The 21,134-nt window shown below is 43.3% G+C and overlaps 2 protein-coding genes across 7 annotated transcripts in view; both read right to left on the bottom strand.

The window, feature by feature from the left end:
• Positions 1-426: 426 nt before the first annotated feature.
• On the bottom strand, positions 427-6,723 carry LOC118099283 (microtubule-associated protein RP/EB family member 3). Of its 5 annotated transcripts, none has more exons than XM_035143728.2 (9): positions 6,573-6,723; positions 4,782-4,849; positions 4,231-4,356; positions 3,988-4,133; positions 3,606-3,768; positions 3,457-3,498; positions 2,525-2,661; positions 2,219-2,371; positions 427-1,901 (listed from the first exon to the last, which is right to left on the bottom strand). In XM_035143728.2, the coding sequence occupies exons 3-9, from the start codon at positions 4,349-4,351 to the stop codon at positions 1,833-1,835; spliced, it is 831 nt and encodes a 276-aa protein (XP_034999619.1). In that variant the 5' UTR covers positions 4,352-4,356; positions 4,782-4,849; positions 6,573-6,723; the 3' UTR covers positions 427-1,832. The 5 variants fall into 5 exon arrangements, with proteins under 5 accessions (XP_034999619.1, XP_034999617.1, XP_034999618.1 ...); XM_035143726.2 differs by having other exon boundaries at positions 4,231-4,359; positions 6,573-6,722; XM_035143727.2 differs by lacking the exon at positions 6,573-6,723 and adding an exon at positions 6,086-6,110 and having other exon boundaries at positions 4,231-4,359.
• A 1,025-nt stretch (positions 6,724-7,748) lies between these two features.
• Positions 7,749-21,134, bottom strand: part of LOC118099800 (dihydropyrimidinase-related protein 5) — a 17,820-nt gene continuing 4,434 nt past the window's right edge. The window contains exons 2-14 of one of the 2 annotated variants that reach the window (XM_035144578.2): positions 19,464-19,569; positions 18,380-18,529; positions 13,627-13,785; positions 12,528-12,707; positions 12,354-12,422; positions 12,085-12,129; positions 11,924-11,999; positions 11,681-11,837; positions 11,441-11,582; positions 11,159-11,301; positions 10,848-11,055; positions 10,178-10,355; positions 7,749-10,093 (exon numbers count right to left, since the gene is read on the bottom strand). In XM_035144578.2, coding sequence (XP_035000469.1) covers positions 10,008-10,093; positions 10,178-10,355; positions 10,848-11,055; positions 11,159-11,301; positions 11,441-11,582; positions 11,681-11,837; positions 11,924-11,999; positions 12,085-12,129; positions 12,354-12,422; positions 12,528-12,707; positions 13,627-13,785; positions 18,380-18,529; positions 19,464-19,565 — 1,695 coding nt within the window. In that variant the 5' untranslated portion in view covers positions 19,566-19,569 and the 3' untranslated portion in view covers positions 7,749-10,007. Of the gene's footprint in view, positions 10,094-10,177; positions 10,356-10,847; positions 11,056-11,158; positions 11,302-11,440; positions 11,583-11,680; positions 11,838-11,923; positions 12,000-12,084; positions 12,130-12,353; positions 12,423-12,527; positions 12,708-13,626; positions 13,786-18,379; positions 18,530-19,463; positions 19,593-21,134 lie in introns of those variants that run through there. The other variant, XM_035144577.2, reaches the window with a different exon arrangement.

Raw genomic sequence — 21,134 nt, 5'->3', positions numbered from 1 at the left:
AATATATCAATATGGTGTGTTATAGAGTCAGTTTATGTCACCTTTCATAACAAAATGCCAAATATTTCATGGTTTTAGTATCAATCAATCTACAAATTATATGTGTAGCCCATATTCACAAATCAAGGGCTTAATAAGTTGTGACGTCCTCTGTTCTTAACCCTCAACAAGAGTAGGCAATAGAAAAACTACCAAAAAACTAATCCACTGAGTCAATATGTATCTGCGAGTCAACTGTGCTTTTGTTTCCTTATCAACACATCTGCACCTTTTGTACGACTGATTTCTTGGGTACACAATGGAAATCCTTGTGGTTACACTGTTAATGTGAATCTGATTTGAACAACTTCCAGTCTGATACTGATTCACATAGTGATACAATACAGCACCTGATACAATAAAACAAAGCACACACACAACAATAAGCTCTGTTACTCAGAAGTTTATTGCGTTCCAGCAGTAACGCCAAATGATGCAAGTTGATCACACGGCTGCCATGACGACAAGCGGTGAGAGAGGGTTTGATGTTTTGTTATCTCTGACGGGTCCGACAGATGTCAATCACACTCAGTCACAATAAACCACACCCACAGCTCCTCGGCAGCCACTGTGGCTTTTACCGCTATGCAAGAAAACTCAGTTAAATACGGCAACAGAAGAGTAATGATAGCAGCTACAATGTTTAGCTCAAAGATCACAGTCAAACATTCGTGTTTAGTAGTGTCAGTCTGTCATCTTACTATTTTGCTTTACATTTGTTCATTCATAGAATTCAAAGCCTGACATTTGTCTGATAAATAACTTTAACACTGACGCCTCTAACTTGACTTGAGGAATTCAGTGCAAATTTTATAAAACAACAAACCTCTTTAAAACAAATCTACAAAATATAAAAATGCATGTTGCTGTATGTTCCTGGCAGCAGCCAGTCACTGCATGTTGGCATTTTAGATCATTTCAGTCAGTTTTTCGTCGCTACATTTAGTGCAAGAACTTCAATTTCCCCAAATCGGAAAAAAGCGGATTAAAAAAAGATAAATAAATAAAAAGATAAATACATCATCATAAACAAGCTGTCAAAACAGTGTCATTATCAAACCCTCTCTGGTGGGACGACATACGAACATGCTCTGTGATGCTTTTTGCTTCGGAATGATGACTTTCTTTATGCATGTACATGCGAGCAATTCAAAGTCAGTGATATGTTTTCAGGCTAAAATGTGTCATGGTATACATATATTTGATATATGCATGTGCAGGCCTCTCTCTAAGGGGCTTAATACCATTTATAATCTCACTGTGTGAAATTTCCAGCCAAAATATCTCAAACCGATCAAACTGCATGGTTTCATAAATAAACTCTGCAGCGAACCCTGATGCACGTGTATGTGTGTGTGTGTATGAGTCGTCACCAGTCAGAGTGCATGGTGACACAAAGGGAGTCTTTATTCAGATTGATAGCACTGTTGTTTTCAGATCCCTGGATCCCTGTAATCTCATTGCTATAACTCCAAAACCTTTGACAGGCTAGCAAGGCTAAACTAGCCCTGAAGTGCTGCTGTCCCCTCTGGTAACCGGTTAGAATGAGTCGAGGGAGCCGAGCCAAGCTGCTGCGCCCCTCGTCCAGACAGGTCCAGATTAAGTGTCCTTTGCTAGTAAGAGTTTGGGAAGCCAGGCAGTACAAAAAAAGTCGTCATGGATGTGGACAACGACAGATGAAATGGAAGACTTAAGGGGCGACTGAAAAAGTGAAATAAAGGGGCAAAAGAGGAGGATAGATTAGGATGATGATCGGGGAGGTGAACAAACTGATAGCGATGAAGAGGAAGAGTTCAGAACTCCTCTTGGTCTCCCTGTGCTCCTTCATCAATTTCGTCATCATCTGGCGGCGCAAATCCATCCTGAAAAAGAAAACGTGGGTCAATGAGTGACAGGGTGGCTGGTTGTCATTTCTGTGAGTAACCTGGTGTCTGCACATGGAAACACAATTTATGTGCTTCACCAAATACGGTTTGAGCAAAGTAACAGCAGAGTAACTCATTCATCTAAATACTAAACTGTGTGCGATGACTTAACAAAGCAAGTTAACTATGAACTTTACGCACACTTTCAAATCCTTATCTGATCCAGGCCTCAGTTATCACACGTAAGTATTAGACTATAACACTATAGAACTATCTACGTTTAAGTGTTACATTTATAATTTGACTGTATTTACCTCTGTAGCGTAGAGTATGTTGATGATTTTGCCGAGGGCTGGGCTGTTTTCGTTTTCGTGTTCCTGACAGATGAGCTCGATGTCTCTGAGCTTTGCAAAGTAAAAGTCCCTCTCCTTCTCCAGTCCGTCGACAGTCAGCTTCATGTCCAGCACCTGCGTGCAGAGAGGGAGGAGACCCATCAAGACGCAGGTCAGATTCGTAGAATTCTGGACTCTTTTGTTATTCTTAACACCACACTGCTGTTTTCAATAAGGACATGTAGGTTGTGTCGCTGTGTAATTTTGGACAAATCAGAGCAGTGCTACCTGCTGGTGGAGCTCTACGAGCTCAGCATCTCCGCCATTACGTGTCACAGGAGTGGTCTTGCGGGTGGCTGTTAAGTTGATCTGCCTTTGTGGGGCGGGGGCAATCTTGGGTACAGTGGGAGACGTTCTCATGGGCACTGGGAAGACAGAAACACACAAACATGTTAATATACAGCATCTAGACTGGACTGCATCACTAATGCCTTTCTGTAGCCCAACTCTTCACCCTGATAACTTTAATAGGATGTCTACACTGTGAGAGTGGGTTTTAGAAAATGTATTACAAAACATGTTTGAATCACATTATTGTGTGTTTAGTTTGCTGTTTTAGTTTATCACAGTCACCCTTTCCTGACCATAATGCACATGTGCTTATTCTCCCCTATACAGAGCAAGACATGATAAATTACGTTACATGTATTGTAATTATTATTTTTTTTTATATACATGCAGCAACTTCCAGCATTGTTTGCCTGAATCACATCAATTACAACAATCAGCATCAATCCGTTTCAGACAGAATACCTGGTAACAGAAGCCACAGGCTGCTTTTGATTTACACTCAGTCTGTAAAACTTTTAAAAACTGTAATAAAAATGTAAAAAACATTGCATCACACGCCTGTTTAAAACTTTGCAGGTGCACAGAACTACAGAGATGCAATCAAAGCCCACAAAATGTCAGAACAGACCATTCCAAATAACACTTTTTAGATGAAACCAGCTGTGCCTGTCAGTGCTTTTGTCACACAGAAGTGGACGTTGTTTCATCTAAACTGGGTTAGAAAAACAATCTATGCTAATTCACAGTACGATCATTGGTAAAACACTCGGCAAGCATGGAGAGGATCACACACACATATATGCTCGATGGAGTGGATCTCACACAGACACACACACACACACACATATGCTCGATGGAGGGGATGTTACCTGGGCGAGAGGGTCTTTTAGGTTTGTGATGAATGGGTTCACCTGGGTTAGAGTTGGGGGTGTGGTTGCATGAAGAGGTGAGAGCAATGAAATGAAACCTTCTGATTCACACACAGGCGGACGGCGCCTCACCTTCTCGTGTACCGTACCTGGGTTATGTGGCGGCGGCGGCGTTCCCTCCTGGCCCTGCCGTGTCAGCATAGGGTCGTATTCTTTTCCGTCGTAGTTGGCATCGAAAAACTTCTTAAACCACTGAAGAAACTCAAAGTTGTCCTGGAACTTTCCCTTCACCAACTTCTCGACCGGGATGATCTGAGGGACAGAGAAAGGTGGACAGGGGCAATGTGTTGAGGACATATTTTAAATGATACAACCATACACAGTGTAATGTTATTTAAATAGCAGAAACAACAAATTACAGCTCCTGGATATAGATCTGAAGGAGACTACTCCCACAGGCACAGAGGGACAAGCTTATGATCAATGTGTCACCATCTGGAATTACAAATGCAATAATAAGTGTGTCCTCACCTTGTCCACATTCATTCTCTTGAACCCAGACTGTAAGACCTTGAAATTTTGGATGTATTCGTGTTCCAATTTAGCGTTGAATTTAACTTTCTTGACCAATATGCAGCCTGGAAACAACATGTCCATGAAATGACAGTATGCAGCACCTAGGGGAAAAAAAAAAACACACAGATATATTTACTTTTGGAGCTTAATATACATTTGTTATTTAATTACAGGTTAAATATGAAAAAGATTATTCACCTGTACAGAGCTGCTCGATCTTTGTGTAGTTGAGCTGTAGAGAGTCGTTGACCCAGGCCAACATGTCATGACGACTCAGGTTCTCTATGGTCATAGAGGTGGAGTAGACATTCACCGCCATTCCTCCTGCTTCATACAAACACACAAGAAAGCCGTTTTCGGACATGAACTCTGGAAAGTTTGAGAAAATATTTACAGCCAGTAAAACTTCATCACTAAAACTTTGGTTCCTTTTCGTTACAGACACTTTCCAATGGATATTTTTGTGAAGACGAAACTGGTGGAATGTGAAAAGGAATAAATATTTTAGATAAACGTTTTTCAGGTTGTAAATACTATACTGTAAGTCCTAAATTAAAATCCCATTAACTACTTAATGGACCACTTTAAGTGCTGTCTTCCTCACGGTAACAGGAACAACAGGTAGAGTCGTATCGGACTTTAAAACTCTTACACTGCTATTTAAAAACGTATCCTGTCAATTGGACAGGTAATATGTGATTTACTGATTTACTCTGCAAAAATAAAATAAAATAAAACACTGAACTCACCTGCGCTGGGTGAGTGTTCGGTGTGAACTGTTTGAATCGGGTTGTGCTGGACCACCTTACAAAAAGACCTGGAGACAGAAACCAATGTCATGTGAGATATTAGGCCTGCGAACATTCATCCCAGCCTGTAGAGATAATCATAAAGTTATACGTTACTTATCTGACTATCTTCCTCTTTACCTGCCTCTATTAAAACATGGAGTGTTGCTCCCGAGTGCCTCCGCAGGGTTACGATACTAAGATACACGACAGATTAACGAGCTACCACTCGATAGTTCACTCACTATGTCACTAATCTTGACCTCTGTTAATCCTTTCAGCCAAAGTCCAGCATGCTGCACACACCACAGTTCACTCAGGCAGCTCCGGTCGCCAGTAGGTGCACGAGAAAAGACCAAAACGGCCGCGATTCATCCCAGATAAGAAAAAAAAAAAACCCAAACAACATGGAGGTATTTCCTGTGAACGGCCTCCAACACTAACACCATAGAGAACGTTCTGCTGAACCATCACTTCCCTGAGAGCAGAGCGTCACAGAGGCTTCACTGTCCACCGGGAGAACGCTGCTGATCTGTGTGTCACTGGTTAATCTACCAGTTACACCAGGATTTCTGTTGGTCTATTTCCACTAATGCCTGAATTTACAACGGACAAATAACCTTGTTGATGCAATACATACCTACAGATGAAGCCAATGCACATAGAAGTATACACAACTATGAGGTCACTGCAACCTGCTCAGATATGTGAGAGACAAACCGTCCACTGGCCACAAATGAAGCTACAATCAATACTGTCGATTAACCTCGTTTGAGGCTTAAGTGAAAAATACTTTCTTTTGCTAAAGGAGAAAACACAAGTATATAAACTGTTGGCTGCATCAGATTTGAAAAGTTCTTCGTGGCTGTCAGGTAAAATGAGTGATGGAGTAATAATGGAGCAAAAAGAAGCTGCACGGGGACATTAAAAAAAAACAACAGAGGCAAAAGAAAACTGCTAAAAATAGAAATAAAAAGAGTGAAAGAGGAGAAGAAAGAGGATTGAAGGAGGTAAAAGAAATAAAAAAAGGATAAATCTGCGTCAGTAAACTAAACCAAAACAAGTGGAATGGGAAGAATAACACACATCAAACAGATGGAAGTGTGCAGAAGGATGAAATAGATACAGAATAACCTACAGTGATGGTGTGACCGTGTGAAACAGCCGAACTTCAAGGCACGTGTGAATAAAAAGTGTAACAGCTCGTGTAAAGTAGGTGAAAGGGAGATTTAAAAAGCACAAATACACAAATACAGTACAAGTACCTCAATCGTGTATACACAGACTGCAGCTGTTGTGTACTAGTTGTGTGTAAACACGTGTGAACTCAGAACAGCCGCTTGCTGCGCTCGGATCACTGTTGACAGTTGTAGCCGCCTCGCGGTGCCTCAGACCCGGCTGCGGCGGCGGCTGTGCCCGCTGTTAGCTTCGCGGCTAACCGCAGGTGCTAACTGCGTCACTGTGGTGAGGTCGGGTGTCTGATCAGAAACGAATCCAGGTAATTTAACGGAACTTCGGCGGAACACGCGCAGATAAGCAGGGGGAGAACACGGGACTTTCCCGTTAAGGCTACCGTTACCCCCCTCTGGAGGCCTGACCGGGAACGCACACGCACATCAGCGGGGGGGGGTGGAAACTCCCGCGTCGCTCAACTCTTTACCGGACCCGCCGGGGAATCGAACCCACCACCGATAATGTGGTTTAAACGGTGAAAGTGTGAGTTGGAAGTGACGCGCGGCGGCGTTTACTCACCGGAGTCTGTCCCTGTGTCGCCCTGTTGTCTCCACTCATCAGCTGCTCTCCGTCACTAGCCACGCCAACCCTCGCGAGATTCCGCGAGACCTGCGCCGCGCTAAGCCGCCGGAAGTGCGCAGGTTGCAGGATTTTCGACCGCGCGCAGTGAAACTGGAGTTTTCTCCCGCCGCCATGTTGGAGACAGGAGTCCGGCAGCGTGACTCAGGCCCTTGTTCGGGGGATTAACCCGATCACCGGAGCCTGTGGCCGCTCCGCACTTTATCCTGTGGGTTCTGACCCGAACACTGAACTTTACACTGTAAATATGATACAAAACAATAACGGTAATAAGGAATAAATAAAGAAAAAGGTGGAGCTGAACCTTTATCTTATTTTGCCAACCTGTTATACGCAGAATACTTTTATTTGGGGAACCCTATAAATTCTTATGCTTTGGTTAGTCTGTCAAACATAACAATTATATTTTATATCACATTGATTTAAATAAAAAAAAAAAAAGGATATATATATTTATAGCTATTTGAATGAGAGTGTGGTTATTCTAATAAGTTTCTGTTAGTTGATATTGTAACTCAGAAAAAGAGTCAGAGTTACATTTAAAACCAAACACAGTCAACAAATAATTAATGTTATTAAATATGTAAATATAATATGAATTACTGTATAGTAGTCACATTAACTGCTTTTACTGCTAATTGTATTTCCATACCGAAGCCTGAAGTGAAATGTAGATCACGTTCATTTCAATTCTATAAGATAAACTTCTTAGATTTATATGTGATGTGTAATAAAGGATATTTGCAAATAAACTCTGAGCCACAGTGGCAACATGAGTGTTTTTCAAATTCCTTGTGTTTGTCCCATATTCAAATTGTGGTGTCGCAATTATTATTAATTATCTATTCATTGATTATATTCCAGGTAAAAGTCTATTCTTTATACTAACATAGACATTTGGTTCCATAGTTGCACATTTTGCACTTTTATTCTATTGTTTACGTATTTGTTTTGAAGGTTATACATTTCTACTTTATCACATCATCTTGTACTTTTTCAATGACACCCATTAAAAAAATAATGTTTTTCTTATTAGTTAAATTCATTTTCATATCCATTAGTCCGATTGACAGCACAAATCTTTGCATTTTAAAAACAACAACAGGGAGCCATGAGGAGGTTTTGTTTTCACTTTATTCTTTGCTGTTATTCTTGTGGTAAGAAACAAGCAGCCACGTACAGATTCAACAGGTTCACTGTCCAACACAACAACAGTCTACAAACACACACTGACCAGTCACAGTGCCTTCAACACAACAAAACCGTCCAACAATAAAATAACGTAGCCGTCGTAGGTTATCGTAAAAAAAAACAGCACCAGTTGTTGTGAACCTGTGGCGTTCGACTCCTCCGTCTCCTCGCGGTGCTCTTCATGCATGGGTGTCGGTGTGGCACGGGTGATTCACATTGGCACATTTACTCTTTCAACTAAAAGATAAAAACAAACACCCTAAATAGATAGTACACAGGCAGGGATATGTGATCATGTATAAATATAATACTGTGAGGCAGGAATGAGACTCGTGGTTTTCTTCAGCCTGCGCAGCTCAATCTTTCTGCTCTGAGGAGACACGCTGCTCTTACAACAATCACACTTTACAAAAACAGAGGAAGTTCACTGTCGGGCTCCATATGCAGGATCTCATTTATCCACTGTTCCCACATGGAATCGGACTAATTCTATTATTCTTGTGCTTGGTAATGTGCACACATATAGAACAACTTTAGACAAATGTTATCACAGGTATATTTCTAAATTAGAGGCTAAACAGAGAGGACTATTTGAAGAATCAATATTATAATTTAATCACATTTTTCTTTGTCCCCCCTGTTTTTCTTGAATTGAAGGAAATGTCTGTTGATTTTCTAGATTTTTCTTACTGTCAATAAATCCCAATGAAAAGACTAAAAACAAGGAATAAATTGGTCCCATTAACAAATCATCTGTACAGTCAAAGCCTCATATTGCTCATTACGTGCCATGGAGGTAAAATATAATAAAATACACATCACACACAACATTTTTCTTTGCAACCATTTCCACACACATTGTAATTTATTTTGAGTCGATCCCTCGAACAAGCTGCAGAGCTGAGAGACTCAAACAGTCAGATCCAGTACCGACGACAACATGGGATTTGTTGACAGTAATAAAAATATAAAAGATGGCTGACTATGCTTTAAAGCTGCTCAGCCTGTTTACAGATACTGGTGATCGTCATCGTTAAGATTATTTTTGGGACATTTCTTTGTGCAAATGAGCTGTTTAATGAGAATATGTGGGATTTAAAATAGTTCACTGCATAAAACTGTGTGAGCATATTTGATTTCACTTAGTTTTACTCACATTTTGATAAACATGACCCTGGTGTTTGCAGCAATGATTCCTCTGTTTATGTTCTTACTCTGATCTTTAAATCACACGCTCAACATCCTTCTTTTAACAAACTGAACTGACGTCTCCTCAGGGTCTAGAGCACCTTGCGAGGTCGATAGATACCAGGATACAAGCCGTGGTTTCCATGACAGCAGCTGTCGTGGGACCGGAGCTGAAGGAGTTCAAAGCCCACAGGTTGTATTGTTCCACTGAGGCTACAGAACCTGCTTTGTTACAGGTGAGGCTGGGATGTTTGTGGGGAATGTGTTGTTCAGTCAGAGGCAGTGAGGTATAAGGATGGATCAGCTCTTACTGCGAGTGTAGCTGTAAGATCACACGGTTGAACAAAGCAGTTGGATGTCATCACCACACGGCACAGTTCGTCCATTGGAAAGAAAAACACTGTTAGAGGAAACCCACGGTGCGGCAGGAAGCCGAGCACGGCGGGCGGTTTAATCACAAACAGAATCCACACACACATCGTCATGAGTCTAAAGCTATGGTGTCTACAGTGAACTGTACGCTTGTGTGTGTGACGGGGGTATAATAGATATGTCACTGAATCCAGTTATTACTATTTTTTAAATAATTCGTTCGACATCACTTCAGTTCAAACCATCAAAAACTGTACTGGTTTTGATCTTTCACAGTTTGTTTAGTTTTTTTTTCGCGGGATACGAGCAGGGTGATAATGAGCAGACTTCATCAATGTTAGCATGGTCAGCTGGAATTTGGCAGAACATTCAAATTCATAGGTAGCCCTTCACTCTCGTGTAATTAATCGATCAGTCACTCCAATTAAGACACAAATTAGATTTGTAAAAGTCACTTTGGCAAATCTTCAGTTAGTTTGTCAATAATCGCAGACAAAGCGCTGGAATTTATTTTTCCCCACTCAACTTAAATTCTGCGATTGAAAATCAGTGCAGTTTTCCTGGTTGCTCAGAAATATACAAAACATGGAGGAGGCTCGGACGGTTGGAGGTCGTCACCGGCGATTACCAGATGCCACTGGAGCGCCCGCCGGGAGGGGCCAGGATCCGAGCAGAGGACCTCTTGGGGATGTGGTCATCCACCTGGGAGCCTGAGAGAAACACACAGAGTTTAGTTTCAGTTACAACAAACAAAATACACAAGGATTCAACTAGTCAGTTGTATTGCCGCCTACCAGAGAGGCTGAAGGACGACTCGTGAAGGTCGCGGACGCCCTGGTGCGCCCGGGGAACGAGCTTGTTGGATGAATCTCCATCGATGGGGCCCAAACCGAGCTCCTTCTTCATAGTGTTCGCCACCATGGCCACGTCCCCAGAGTATGGATCCCTGTCGACTCCTTTGTAACCCTGAGTCTAAATCAAAGGATTAACCTCTTCAGTACACACACATTAACAGATACACACAGACAAAGGGTCAGATCAGGGATTTTCTTTGTCCGATTCTCACACAAATCATAGATTTTCTAAATGAAGAAACTGATAAAAGAACATATTTAATAACTTGCAGAGAGCACATCAAGTATTTCTCCACCAGTTAGTTGTATAAATTATCTAGTGCACCTAAAATAGAGCAGAAGCAAAGAGGCTGTGACGGAGCTGCAGATGAACAGAGTCAGCGTTCGGAGGCAGCATTAAAAACCTTTATAAAACTGTTGAATCAGTGGAGTTAGACAGTTTGATGGGCGTGTTTGCTGCAGTTTCACCGTCAGCTGACAGCGCAGCAGAAGCCTTGTTACCCCAGTTTACTTTTCGGGAGCACTTGCAAATGCAGTAACATAAAATATTTACCGTCGACCTCTTTGGTGATGATAGAGAGACTGATGTGAATGAAAGGAGCGAACAAACCTTTTCTCTCTGCACCATCTTTTTATAGAGGTAGTCAGGGAAAGTGCGCTGCGGGTAGAACTTCCCAGATCCCTCTGCGCACATGAACGCGCCATTCTCACACACCAGGCGTCCGCGGCTGATGGTGACCAGAGGAACGCCGTGGCAGCGCAGCCCCTCGTACAGGTTGAAGTCTCCGCCCTGCACCTGCGTGCTCACAGAGATCGTCCTGCACCAACACAAGAGCCATTAACACCAGTCTTTGTTTTGCACTTAATCAAACAATCGTGACAAATCGAGGTTGACTTCAGGTTTGAACTTTAACTACGTACTTTGTTGCATCTGGATCCCAGACCACCACATCGGCGTCTGCCCCGGCGATGATGCGGCCCTTGCGGGGGTACAGGTTGTAGATCTTCGCAGCGTTAGAGCTCGTCACTGCCACAAAACGATTCTCGTCCATCTTTCCTGTAACCTGCGGGTAGTGATGCATTAAAAATATCAGAAGAAAATACACGATCCCCAAGAAATGTCACCAAATGGACACTGACACAATGAATCGTAAAAGTTTTATTTGCAGATTAATGTGTCGGTGTGTGTTGGTGTGTACTCACCACTCCTCTCTCCCAGATGACACTCATCCTGTCCTGGACCCCAGCCACTCCATGAGGGATCTTGGTGAAGTCCTCTTTTCCCAAAGCTCTCTGCTTGGTGCTAAATGGACGGTGCTCCGACGCCACGACGCTCAGAGTGTCACTGGTAACAGGAGACGCGTGATTAGTTTAAGGGAATGCATTATTTACAACACCTGCAGTTTTAGAGCCACTGTGTTTGTGTAGCTGCCGTGCACATACTTGCCCAGCAGGCCCATGAGGTAGTTGGGTGTGTTGGGGTCGAGGCGGAGAGGAGGGACGATGACGTGGGCGGCGGCATGTGACCAGTCCTGGTGGTAATACTGCATCCCATTCAGCACCGCGTGAGCTACTGTGGTCTCTGCATGCACAACCTTACCTTGAGAGACAGAAAGAAAAGAGAGGGATGTTTATCATCTCTCTTTATCACTGTCACCAACTTCATGGGCCGAGCTGGCGACTCACCTTGGATCTTAGCAGCACTGATCATGTCCCCAGCAGCCATACTGGACACGTTCACCAGGTAGATGGGGCAGCGAGCCTGCAATCACATTGGATCCATTTATTTATCACTGGCATACAGACATATGAACAGGATGTAAAGATCTGATGTCAGGTGTGTTTACCCTGTTGGCAATGGTGACGGCTCTGTGAGTCGCCTCAGACTCCAACTGGAGTTAGAAGAAACACAATCACACAATGAGACGTTTTAACAAACACTCTTTATACATATGTTTTGTCAAAATCAGGCTTCCCGTTCACATTTCTATTGATATGGAAACAATAACCTCAAATCCCTTAAATTTATGCTTTAATCAATATTTTAAAAATCAGGAAGAGAGCCGGGGGCAAAATCTAAATTGAGATAAAATAAATACATCTGATGTTAATTTACCTCTTCTGGTCGACTGATCTCGATTCCCTCTGGTCCACTGATGCCCAGATCCAGAGCTTCTTTGGCCCCCTGACAACACACACACACATCAGCATTCTTTACATTTTAAAAACACATTTTAATCTGTATTTGCTTCTAACTTTAATAACTCTGATCATGTTGTTGGTTGTGCACCTCAGCCACCAGCTCCCCGTTCTCGGCGTGGACGCGTGCGATGGCCCCGATGTCCTTACAGGTCTGCAGTGTCTGGTAGAGCTCGGAGTCCCGCAGCATCATCATGTCTTTGTAGGCCATGAACATCTGGAAGGAGTTCACCCCGTGCTCCCTCACCAGGGTCTCCATCTCGTTGCGCACCTGATCGCAAGGCAGAAGGTCACAGGTTTGAATCCCAGCTGTACGTTGTCAGTTGGAACCCTCACAGGCAGACAGGGACGTGCATTAGGCCGTGGGAATGTCTCTCTGTGTGTGTGTGTGTGTCGGTGTGTGTTTGTTATATGGGGCATGAAATGAGATTGGACAGCAGCCAGAATGAGATCACACTGACTTTGGTGATTATCACAGACTCGCAGAGGAATTTGCAGCACAGGAAAAATCTGTTAAATTAACTCAAAATGCAAAGAGGAGATATTTGAACTCTACCAAGTAAAATGTTAAAACAATAATAACTCTGCTGGAGTAAAAAAACGTTTAAAAGAAATCATTAAAATAGCAGAAGTACTGTTGCCAAAATTCAAATGAAGAAAAATATGATTAAATTGTCAGCTCGTCTATATTCCTCTAATTTTGTACAGTAGATAATTTTATTATCATCTAACGCAACATTTGTGATTATAAAAGTAACCAGACTCTTCTAAAATAAATAAATAAAATTAAAAAATGAAATGTATTGATATCAGCCATGGAATAATATAATACGTGCCCTTGCTTCTTTAATGATTGATTTAAAACCGTAAAAAAAACATGTTACTGTCGACAGTAAGGTGCAGCACATTCTCCGAGTCAGCAGATGATATCGTACCGACACAGAGCCAAAGGCTGTTGGCTCGTTGAGTCATAGAATCTGTCTAATGTGCCCAGTGAGCATGTGTGTTAACCTACTTCGTGTAAGGTTTAATCTAGGTCATTGCACCTGTCACACATAAATCAAAGTGGTTTGGCTGCTTTGTAAAAAATAAAAGACAAAGGAGAGAAAGAGTAAAGGAGGAAAACTGTTTATAAAAGAGAAGTGTTTCCAGGCTGATCATTGGTTGAAACCCCCCTGTGTGCGTCTCACCTTCGGGCCCCACCAGGTCACGCCAACATGCAGAGCGTAGTCACAGCACGCCTTGGCGTCGGCCAGGGCCCTGCACTGCTCGTAGGCGTCCAACAGGGAGCAGTGTTGTTCAGGCAGGACCAGAGCCATCACCATGGTGGTGCCACCCATCAGAGCCGCCTGGGTGAGGTGAGAGGGAGGGAAGGGGTGAGTTAGGGAGGAAGGGAAGAGGGAGGGAGGGAGGGAGGGATGGAGGTAGAGAGACAATGGGAGGCAGTGGGAGAAAAAAGAGAGATTGATGAGAAAGGACAACAATGATTCTACTGTAAAGAACAAAGACTGTTGTGAGCTATGAACTGTTTCCTCATCATCATCGTCCGGTCTCGCAGTTACTCTTTAAATAAACTGATGGACGGACCACATGTCTCTTCACATATGATATTCAGCACATAAACATGTTGTTTGACTTTAATAATCCCTCTGAGGAAACTTCTCTCGGTCCTTGTAGCATTAAATACTTATTTAAGGAAAATATTGGGAAACGGAAATTTGTCAGAAAATAGTAGTTAGTAATATTGACTAAACTATGAATGTGATATCTCTTATAGCTGCAACTCCAACACAGCGGAGAACTGTAAGAAAATAGTAAATATGATGAGGAGGAGGAGAAGGCGTTGACTGATGAAGAAAGGATGAACATGGAGATAAGGGAACGTTTCGAGACGGAGAACTATGAGAGGAGGGGACAGGCTGGAAAACGGACGGAGAGAAGGGAGTTGTCTGCAGTGACGCGTCTCGGTCGCCTGAATGGTAAATGCACTTTTTGCGTCGCCATGACAACAGATAACTGCTCAGCCATGTCTGCCGCGTCCCCGCCCTCCACCACCTCCTCCTGCCACCGTGCCACCGTGCACTGAGACGGTCACACCAGAGACTAACGGGGATATTGCACCGAGGACTGATGTGCGAGACAGGAAATGAACAGAGGAGAGCTCTGGTGGCAGACGTTGGCGCGCTTGAGTGACAGCTACAGTGTCCAACAAGCTATTAGGTTTCATGTTACCATAGTAACCAGTCAGAATCATCTGCAGTGTCAGCATCGAAGGCCTCTGCATATGTAATGTCATTGATCACTGTCAGGGTGTGTAAGTGTGTGTGTGTGTGTGTGTGTGTGACGGAGAATCAGGCAACACACACAGAAGGGGATTGTGGGATTTCAAACTACTTGTCTTGAAAACCTTGATTGAAATTTACTGCCAGTGCACGTCTCCAGAGAGAGGGATTGTTTCAGTGGAAAAGGAGAAAGAGAGAAGGGAATGTGTTCATCACTATCTCTCTGTCATCATCGGGACGAGTGGGCATCTTCATCCGTGTGAAACAAGGAAGATGTCTGCTGGTTGAAATCTCTTTCTTCCTGTTCTCTGTTATTGGAACGACAGTCATTGAGTAAACATCCAATTTTAGACTTTTAAATGACAGAACTGATTCGTCTGGGTGAGCGGAATGAAGCCACCAGCAAACTCAGTGTGGAAACCAGAACAACCAGGTCTGACAGCAAGTATTTGAATAATAGTCTCCACCATGAAGTTAGTAGACATTTCACTGTTTTATGTTTTTCTAATCTCTCTTTATCCAAATCCATCACAACACAAGAATGTGACTTTTGTTCATACCCACAGAATCTATTTCTGATACTAGTCAAGATGCCCTAATCACCCAAAAAATATCAAATCACCCCAAATTACTAGAAAATATCAGATAAATATGATTTCACCTCTCAGGCATCAAGAATTGTATTGCATTTAAAGACACCTTAGATTCTAAGATTATACTTTATTCCCTACATAATATCAACATAATGTAGCGCTGGAACAAACAAACACAGAATTTAGAGACATTGCCGTTCATCCATGTCAATAATTAAGAAATTAATGGAGCAGACAGTCGCACATTTCAGTGGTTTATAGCCTCTGAGAAGAAGATGCAACACATCTCATGTGAGAATTATGCTCTCGAGGTCACGCTAAGTGAAAGAATGTTCATATGTTCAAAACTCCCCAAAGACATTCTTTAATTTAATTTGAATCTTAAAGTTATTTTGTATTTAAAGCATTTATTATCTAATTTAGATGTAATGTAATGTTAAACACTTTGGAGTCCTAGTGTTGAAAATATCTCTGTTCATATTGTCACACCACAGTGAATTTATCATGTTGTATATTACACTATAATACACTAAACCATCATATCATCTCATGTTCCTGCTTTTAATCTAAAAGCCGTCCTTCCTCTGGTTCCTCCAAAATATCACAGATCATTGACGGCAGACCTAAAGTAGATGGTGACACATAAACCCCCCCGACAATGATTTAAAGACCCCCAACCCCTACTGTGAAGATAATCCCCTGACAGGAAAGTAAAACAGACAGAGGAGAGGCAGTGAAAATGTGTGTGTCTGGATGTGTGTTGGTGTGAGCGTGACAATGTGAGGGAGTAAAAAAATAACAAGCAAACACACAACTCACCATATCAATGACAGACATTCATTATGGTCATTAGTTGTAGATAATGGTTCATTTATGTATAAACCATAAAAGGAAATAATCATTACTTGCAACTATGGTTTGTGAGTATGCAGTGAAATGTATGATTTCATATAATCCATCAATCTATCTACTTGCATCACAAGGAGAAAACAAAACGTTCCATATAAAATGTTGCTCTGCTGGTGCTGTGTATGCATGAGAGAGGGGGAGACAGGGGGAGACAGGGGAGACAGGGGAGACAGGGGAGACAGGAGACAGGGAGACAGGAGACAGGGAGACAGGGAGACAGGGAGACAGGGAGACAGGGGAGACAGGGGGAGACAGGGGAGACAGGGAACAGGGAGACAGGGGAGACAGGGGGAGACAGTGACTGAGACATGACTGATCTGAGAGGATGAGAGAATCCCTGTATGTTGGAGTCGGGAGAGGCTATCAGTGTCAGACAGATTACCACAGCAGCTCTGTGATCAGCCTCTATCAGCAGCACTCATACTTCACTTGACAGAAGATGTCTGCGGCGTCTGCCAGGAAACACACTGCCGCGATAACGACAACATAATGAAATGATGCGGTCCAGTGAAGTCGTTCGGACACTTTCACATTGATCAGAGAAATTTTTTTTATATCAAACTGTTATTACAAAGAAATGCAATTGAGGTTTGATATTTATGAACTTTAATATGAAAATGAACAAATGCATGTATAAACTGGTCTGTGTCTACGGTCCATATTACTTCTTTGTACTTTCGCAGCTTTAGACCCTTTTATACAATTCAGCTCTTACTGCAGATCAGTGCGAGTTTTTCTTGGGGTGGGGGGGGCATGGGGTGAGACCGGAGGGGATAAAGCGGAGCGAGAAAGAGAGGAGGAAGGAAGGAAGGAGGGAGGGAGGGAGGGAGGGAGGGAGGGAGGGAGAGCAGGAGATGGAGCAGACTGTTACAAAACGATGGGAGGGAAGGAAAATAGTTTTGGGGTTCATCACAATTGCACATGAGCTGTTGCCGTGGTAACTCAGTCACCATAGGGACCAGACAATACTACCATGGTCACATATACGCTTGCATCCACACACGCACGCATGCATTTGCTCCCTCAGATTTCACTAACACAGAGTGGGGGGGGGGGTTAGTTGCCAAGGCAGCGAGGTTAGTGGGTAGGGGTTGGTAAATGGGGGGTTGCCGGGGTAAAGCTGGCATACGGAGGATTCAATCTGCCCCAAATTCCTCTCACCGCACTTCATCTGACATTCCATTAGACTCGTTTCACTGAGGCTCCGCGCCGCAGAGTCCCTGCACTTCACTTTATTCACCAACAAATCCTCAACACACACACACTGGTGGCGGTTTGAAAACGAAAGATACGCGAGGTGCTTTAGATCTGCAGATAATCAGATGATCTTCTTAGACTACATCCGTACTTATACACTCTCGTTTTTAAGATGGTGTTTCAAAAACTAAATCTATCTCCATCCACAGGAGCATTTTTAGCTCCGTATCAGTATTAATCTCCATCGATACTACCACACTATTCAACTCTATTAATACAGCCCTGAAGTTTGATTAAGGAAAAGATAATAGCTTCATAGTCGCTTTCTCCTTGTGATCAGAAACTGCCACGCCTTCATACATCCAGTGCAAAGCCCGTGACTACAGCCTCCAAAACTACGCCAGACGACAACAGCAATAACATCAAACAACATCTTCCAGAACATGCCCGATGCTGCGGGCAACAATTAACACGCTCCCTCTCTTTTGAATTATTAAATCTCCTAATTATTAAATCCTCCTCTCTGCTCCGAGTCTCGCGGTGATCACTGGAAAATATGCAGAGCATCCATAGGAAATTAGCTAATAAACCCCCGTATGAATGAAGACTGAACGGCTGAGTGTGTCTTTGCTTTCAGCTGCAAACGTGTGACAGCTGTTTGGGTTTGCATCACACAGGAGCAGCGAGAGAACGCGTGTGTGGTCATCGGCCTCGATGATGAAGCTGAAAGCGGGGGACGGATATTTAAATACAGACGAGACAGAGAGAGAAAGTATGTCTGTGTGCTACAGCTGTCTCTGGAGTCTAAATGTGTTTGATCATAGGTCATCCTCTGCTTACCTACTGTAGTCATAACACAGCCGAGTGTGTGTCTGTGTGTGTGTGTGTGTGTGTGTGTGTGTGTGTGTGTGTGTGTGTGTGTGTGTGTGTGTGTGTGTGTGTGTGTGTGTGTGTGTGTGTACCTTGGTCCCACTGTAGAAGTCCTCCTGGATGCTGGCGTTCATGAAGGTCTGCTCCAGATGCACACTGGTGTCTATGCCGCCCGGCAGCACCAGCTTCCCAGAGGCGTCGATCACCTTGGCCCCGCCCGGTATCATCAACTCTTTTCCAACCTGCCGGGGAGAACACCATCACACACATCACACAACTCTATTACACATTGTACAGTCACCTCCACCTTGCATTTGAATAGGACTGTCGTGGTGCTGGAAGAGCCACTGTAACGCGTTTAGCATTTACCTCCATCACTTTTTTTGTAATCATCAACATAATCCCTTAAAACAGCCGCAGCCCCCCCCCATAATCCCTTAGAAGTAAGCTGGTCATCCACTAACCAGAAAGTTGTGGTTTGATCCCCGGCTCATTCAGTCCACCTGCTTTAGTGTCCTTGGGTAAGATACTGAACCCCAAATTGCGCCTGATGGCTGATGTGCATGAAAAAAGTAGCATGTAGTTCTGCTGTAGGAACACGTGTGTGTGAATGTGTGAATGTGGTTTGTAGTGAAAAGCGCTTCGAGTGCTCACTAAGACTAGAAAAGCACAGTATCAGTACCATTAAAATATAATACTACTGGTAGATCAGAAGTTATAATTAAGTACATGTCCGTAAAATAGCTATTTTTAGAAGCAATATAAAACCACAGACTGAAACAATGACAAAGAGTAAACCTGTATTTTTTCACAGGTTGGACTCGAGCACCTTCTCACATCAACGCTGTTTTTGTGATATAAATAGTTGCATGTTTCAGCAGAACTTTAAACGAGCTTTGATTAAAGTGCATCGTCTTCACATGAACCGATTCCATGACAGCAGCCCGGGAGCTAATTTTAGCGTCTGCTGTCATTGCGTTCAGCGAGTCCTTCGTTCTCCTCAGACTGTTTTATTGTGAAATGAGTCCCCAGGAACAGCTGGGGATATATATGGGGGAGCAAATGTGTCGGTATACATACTTGTGTGTGTGCCTGAGGTGAAATAGAGGTGACAGTCCTGTTTGTATTCTAACGTGTAACACAGAGTGCATGCTAACGCGTGTCTGCGTGGGTTACCTGCTGAATGATGCCATTCTCAATGTAGACGTCTGCTTCCTGGGTGAAATCATCATTCACCACCTTCCCTCCCTTGATGAGGATGCGCATGTTGGCAGCCATTGTCCTACAAGATGAAAGAGAAGGCATTTCAAATTATAATGTTGGGAAAAAGTGTATATTGCCACGTGGATTTAACCCGGTAGAGGTATCGGGTACTTTCAGCTCATTATTAAAACCACAGCTTGATTACGTCTGATGAGACTCAACAAACTGAGAGGAACCTTCCACAAACATTCCTCTGTGTGTATGTGTGTGTGTATTCTGCATGGATGCCTGTATGCAATGTGTTTCAGGGGCAGAGCACAATGGTTTCCCAGTCACGCAGAATCAACTCAAAAAGATGGGGGAGAATAGAGGGAGGAAGAGGAGAAAGGGAGGAGGGGAGCAGGAGAGAGAGAAGAATCGTGAGGGGAGAAAAGATCTGGAGCCTGAAATTTGTTCCTCAACCAGATGGGACCAAAAGGGGTTCAACGGGATTTTGGTTTTTCTGTTTCCTTTAAATTTTTTCTTGTATAATCCAATATCTTGCATGGTTGCCTGGTAGATCGATAGTCTGAGTCATAATAAGCCCAGGACTCCACTCACAGTGGTGGAGGTCACTGCTTCTGTATTGAACAGAAATCCTCTGGGATCAGGTCGGACTCCAGTGGAGCTCAGAGGAGATCGAGGGGAAACGAAGGGATAGAAAGAGGAGGAACAAGGAGATGGCCGTGCAGACATGAGTGGTAAAGTGATTGTGACTGCGGTAAACAAGGCAGTTGTGGTGGTGGTGGTGGTGGTGTGTGTGTGTGTGTGGGGGTGTATGGAAAGCATTGCCCTAAAGGCCTGGCAGCCATGATAAAAGAGTGGTTTCCCAGGAGATGTGAACTGGAGTGCTTTCACTGGGGAAAAGGGGCTACGGGCGCGCACGCACACACACACACACACACACACACACACACACACACACACACACACACAGACACTAAAAAACATACAACGGCATGTATGTCATAGCATACTAATGCAACTTCATGACCGATTTGCAAATTTGAATCTATACTATTATAAAATCGCCACACTGACCGATCACTGTAGTGCCCCCATCAGGCGAGTCAGTGTAATGAAATACTAAATACAATGAGTTGTATTCAAATTAGTGATCTGTTGTTAAATCCTGATGTTATTACCCAATATAAAAAGAGGAAATTGTCAACTTCACAGAAACAGAGCAGTGTCTCCATAAGTTGTCTGGCATCTGTAACTGATATTTAAAGAGTGAAACTGCTGTTGTCACTATTTTCCAGTCAGTTTGGTCCAAACCCACACAGCTGACTGACAGTGTGTGTGTCTGTGTGTGTGTGTGTGTGTGTGTGTGTGTGTGTGTGTGTGTGTGTGTGTGTGTGTGTGTGTGTGTGTGGGATCGGGAACGCTGACTACACAGGCCGCTGCACCGGACACTGCCGGCTTTGTGCGTCTGTGAGGACTGTAAAGCCAAAGGAAATTAAAGTCAACTTATATAATTGACATTCTGGACAGTGACACCTTTAATACTCACAATCACATGGTAGGCCCCCAGCTGCTGGCAGGGGGGATAAAAACCACCGTGCCCTTGTGGGTCATCTGTCAATTACTCCCTGTTATACTCTC

The sequence above is a fragment of the Hippoglossus stenolepis genome, chromosome 20 (genome assembly GCF_022539355.2).
Source record: "Hippoglossus stenolepis isolate QCI-W04-F060 chromosome 20, HSTE1.2, whole genome shotgun sequence".
Classification (NCBI taxonomy): domain Eukaryota; kingdom Metazoa; phylum Chordata; class Actinopteri; order Pleuronectiformes; family Pleuronectidae; genus Hippoglossus; species Hippoglossus stenolepis.
Note: the sequence above shows the minus strand (reverse complement) of the source record. Positions and strands in the feature narration are given on the sequence as shown.

What these genes read in the sequence shown, in the direction of transcription:
- LOC118099283 (XM_035143728.2), bottom strand. Translation starts at nt 4,351, where the DNA reads ATGGCGGTGAATGTCTACTCCACCTCTATGACCATAGAGAACCTGAGT. An exon ending in GATCGAGCAGCTCTGTACAG is followed by an intron (nt 4,134 to 4,230) that starts GTGAATAATCTT and finishes TTTTTCCCCTAG; the next exon opens with GTGCTGCATACTGTCATTTC. An exon ending in TAAAAGACCCTCTCGCCCAG is followed by an intron (nt 2,662 to 3,456) that starts GTAACATCCCCT and finishes CTGTCTTCCCAG; the next exon opens with TGCCCATGAGAACGTCTCCC.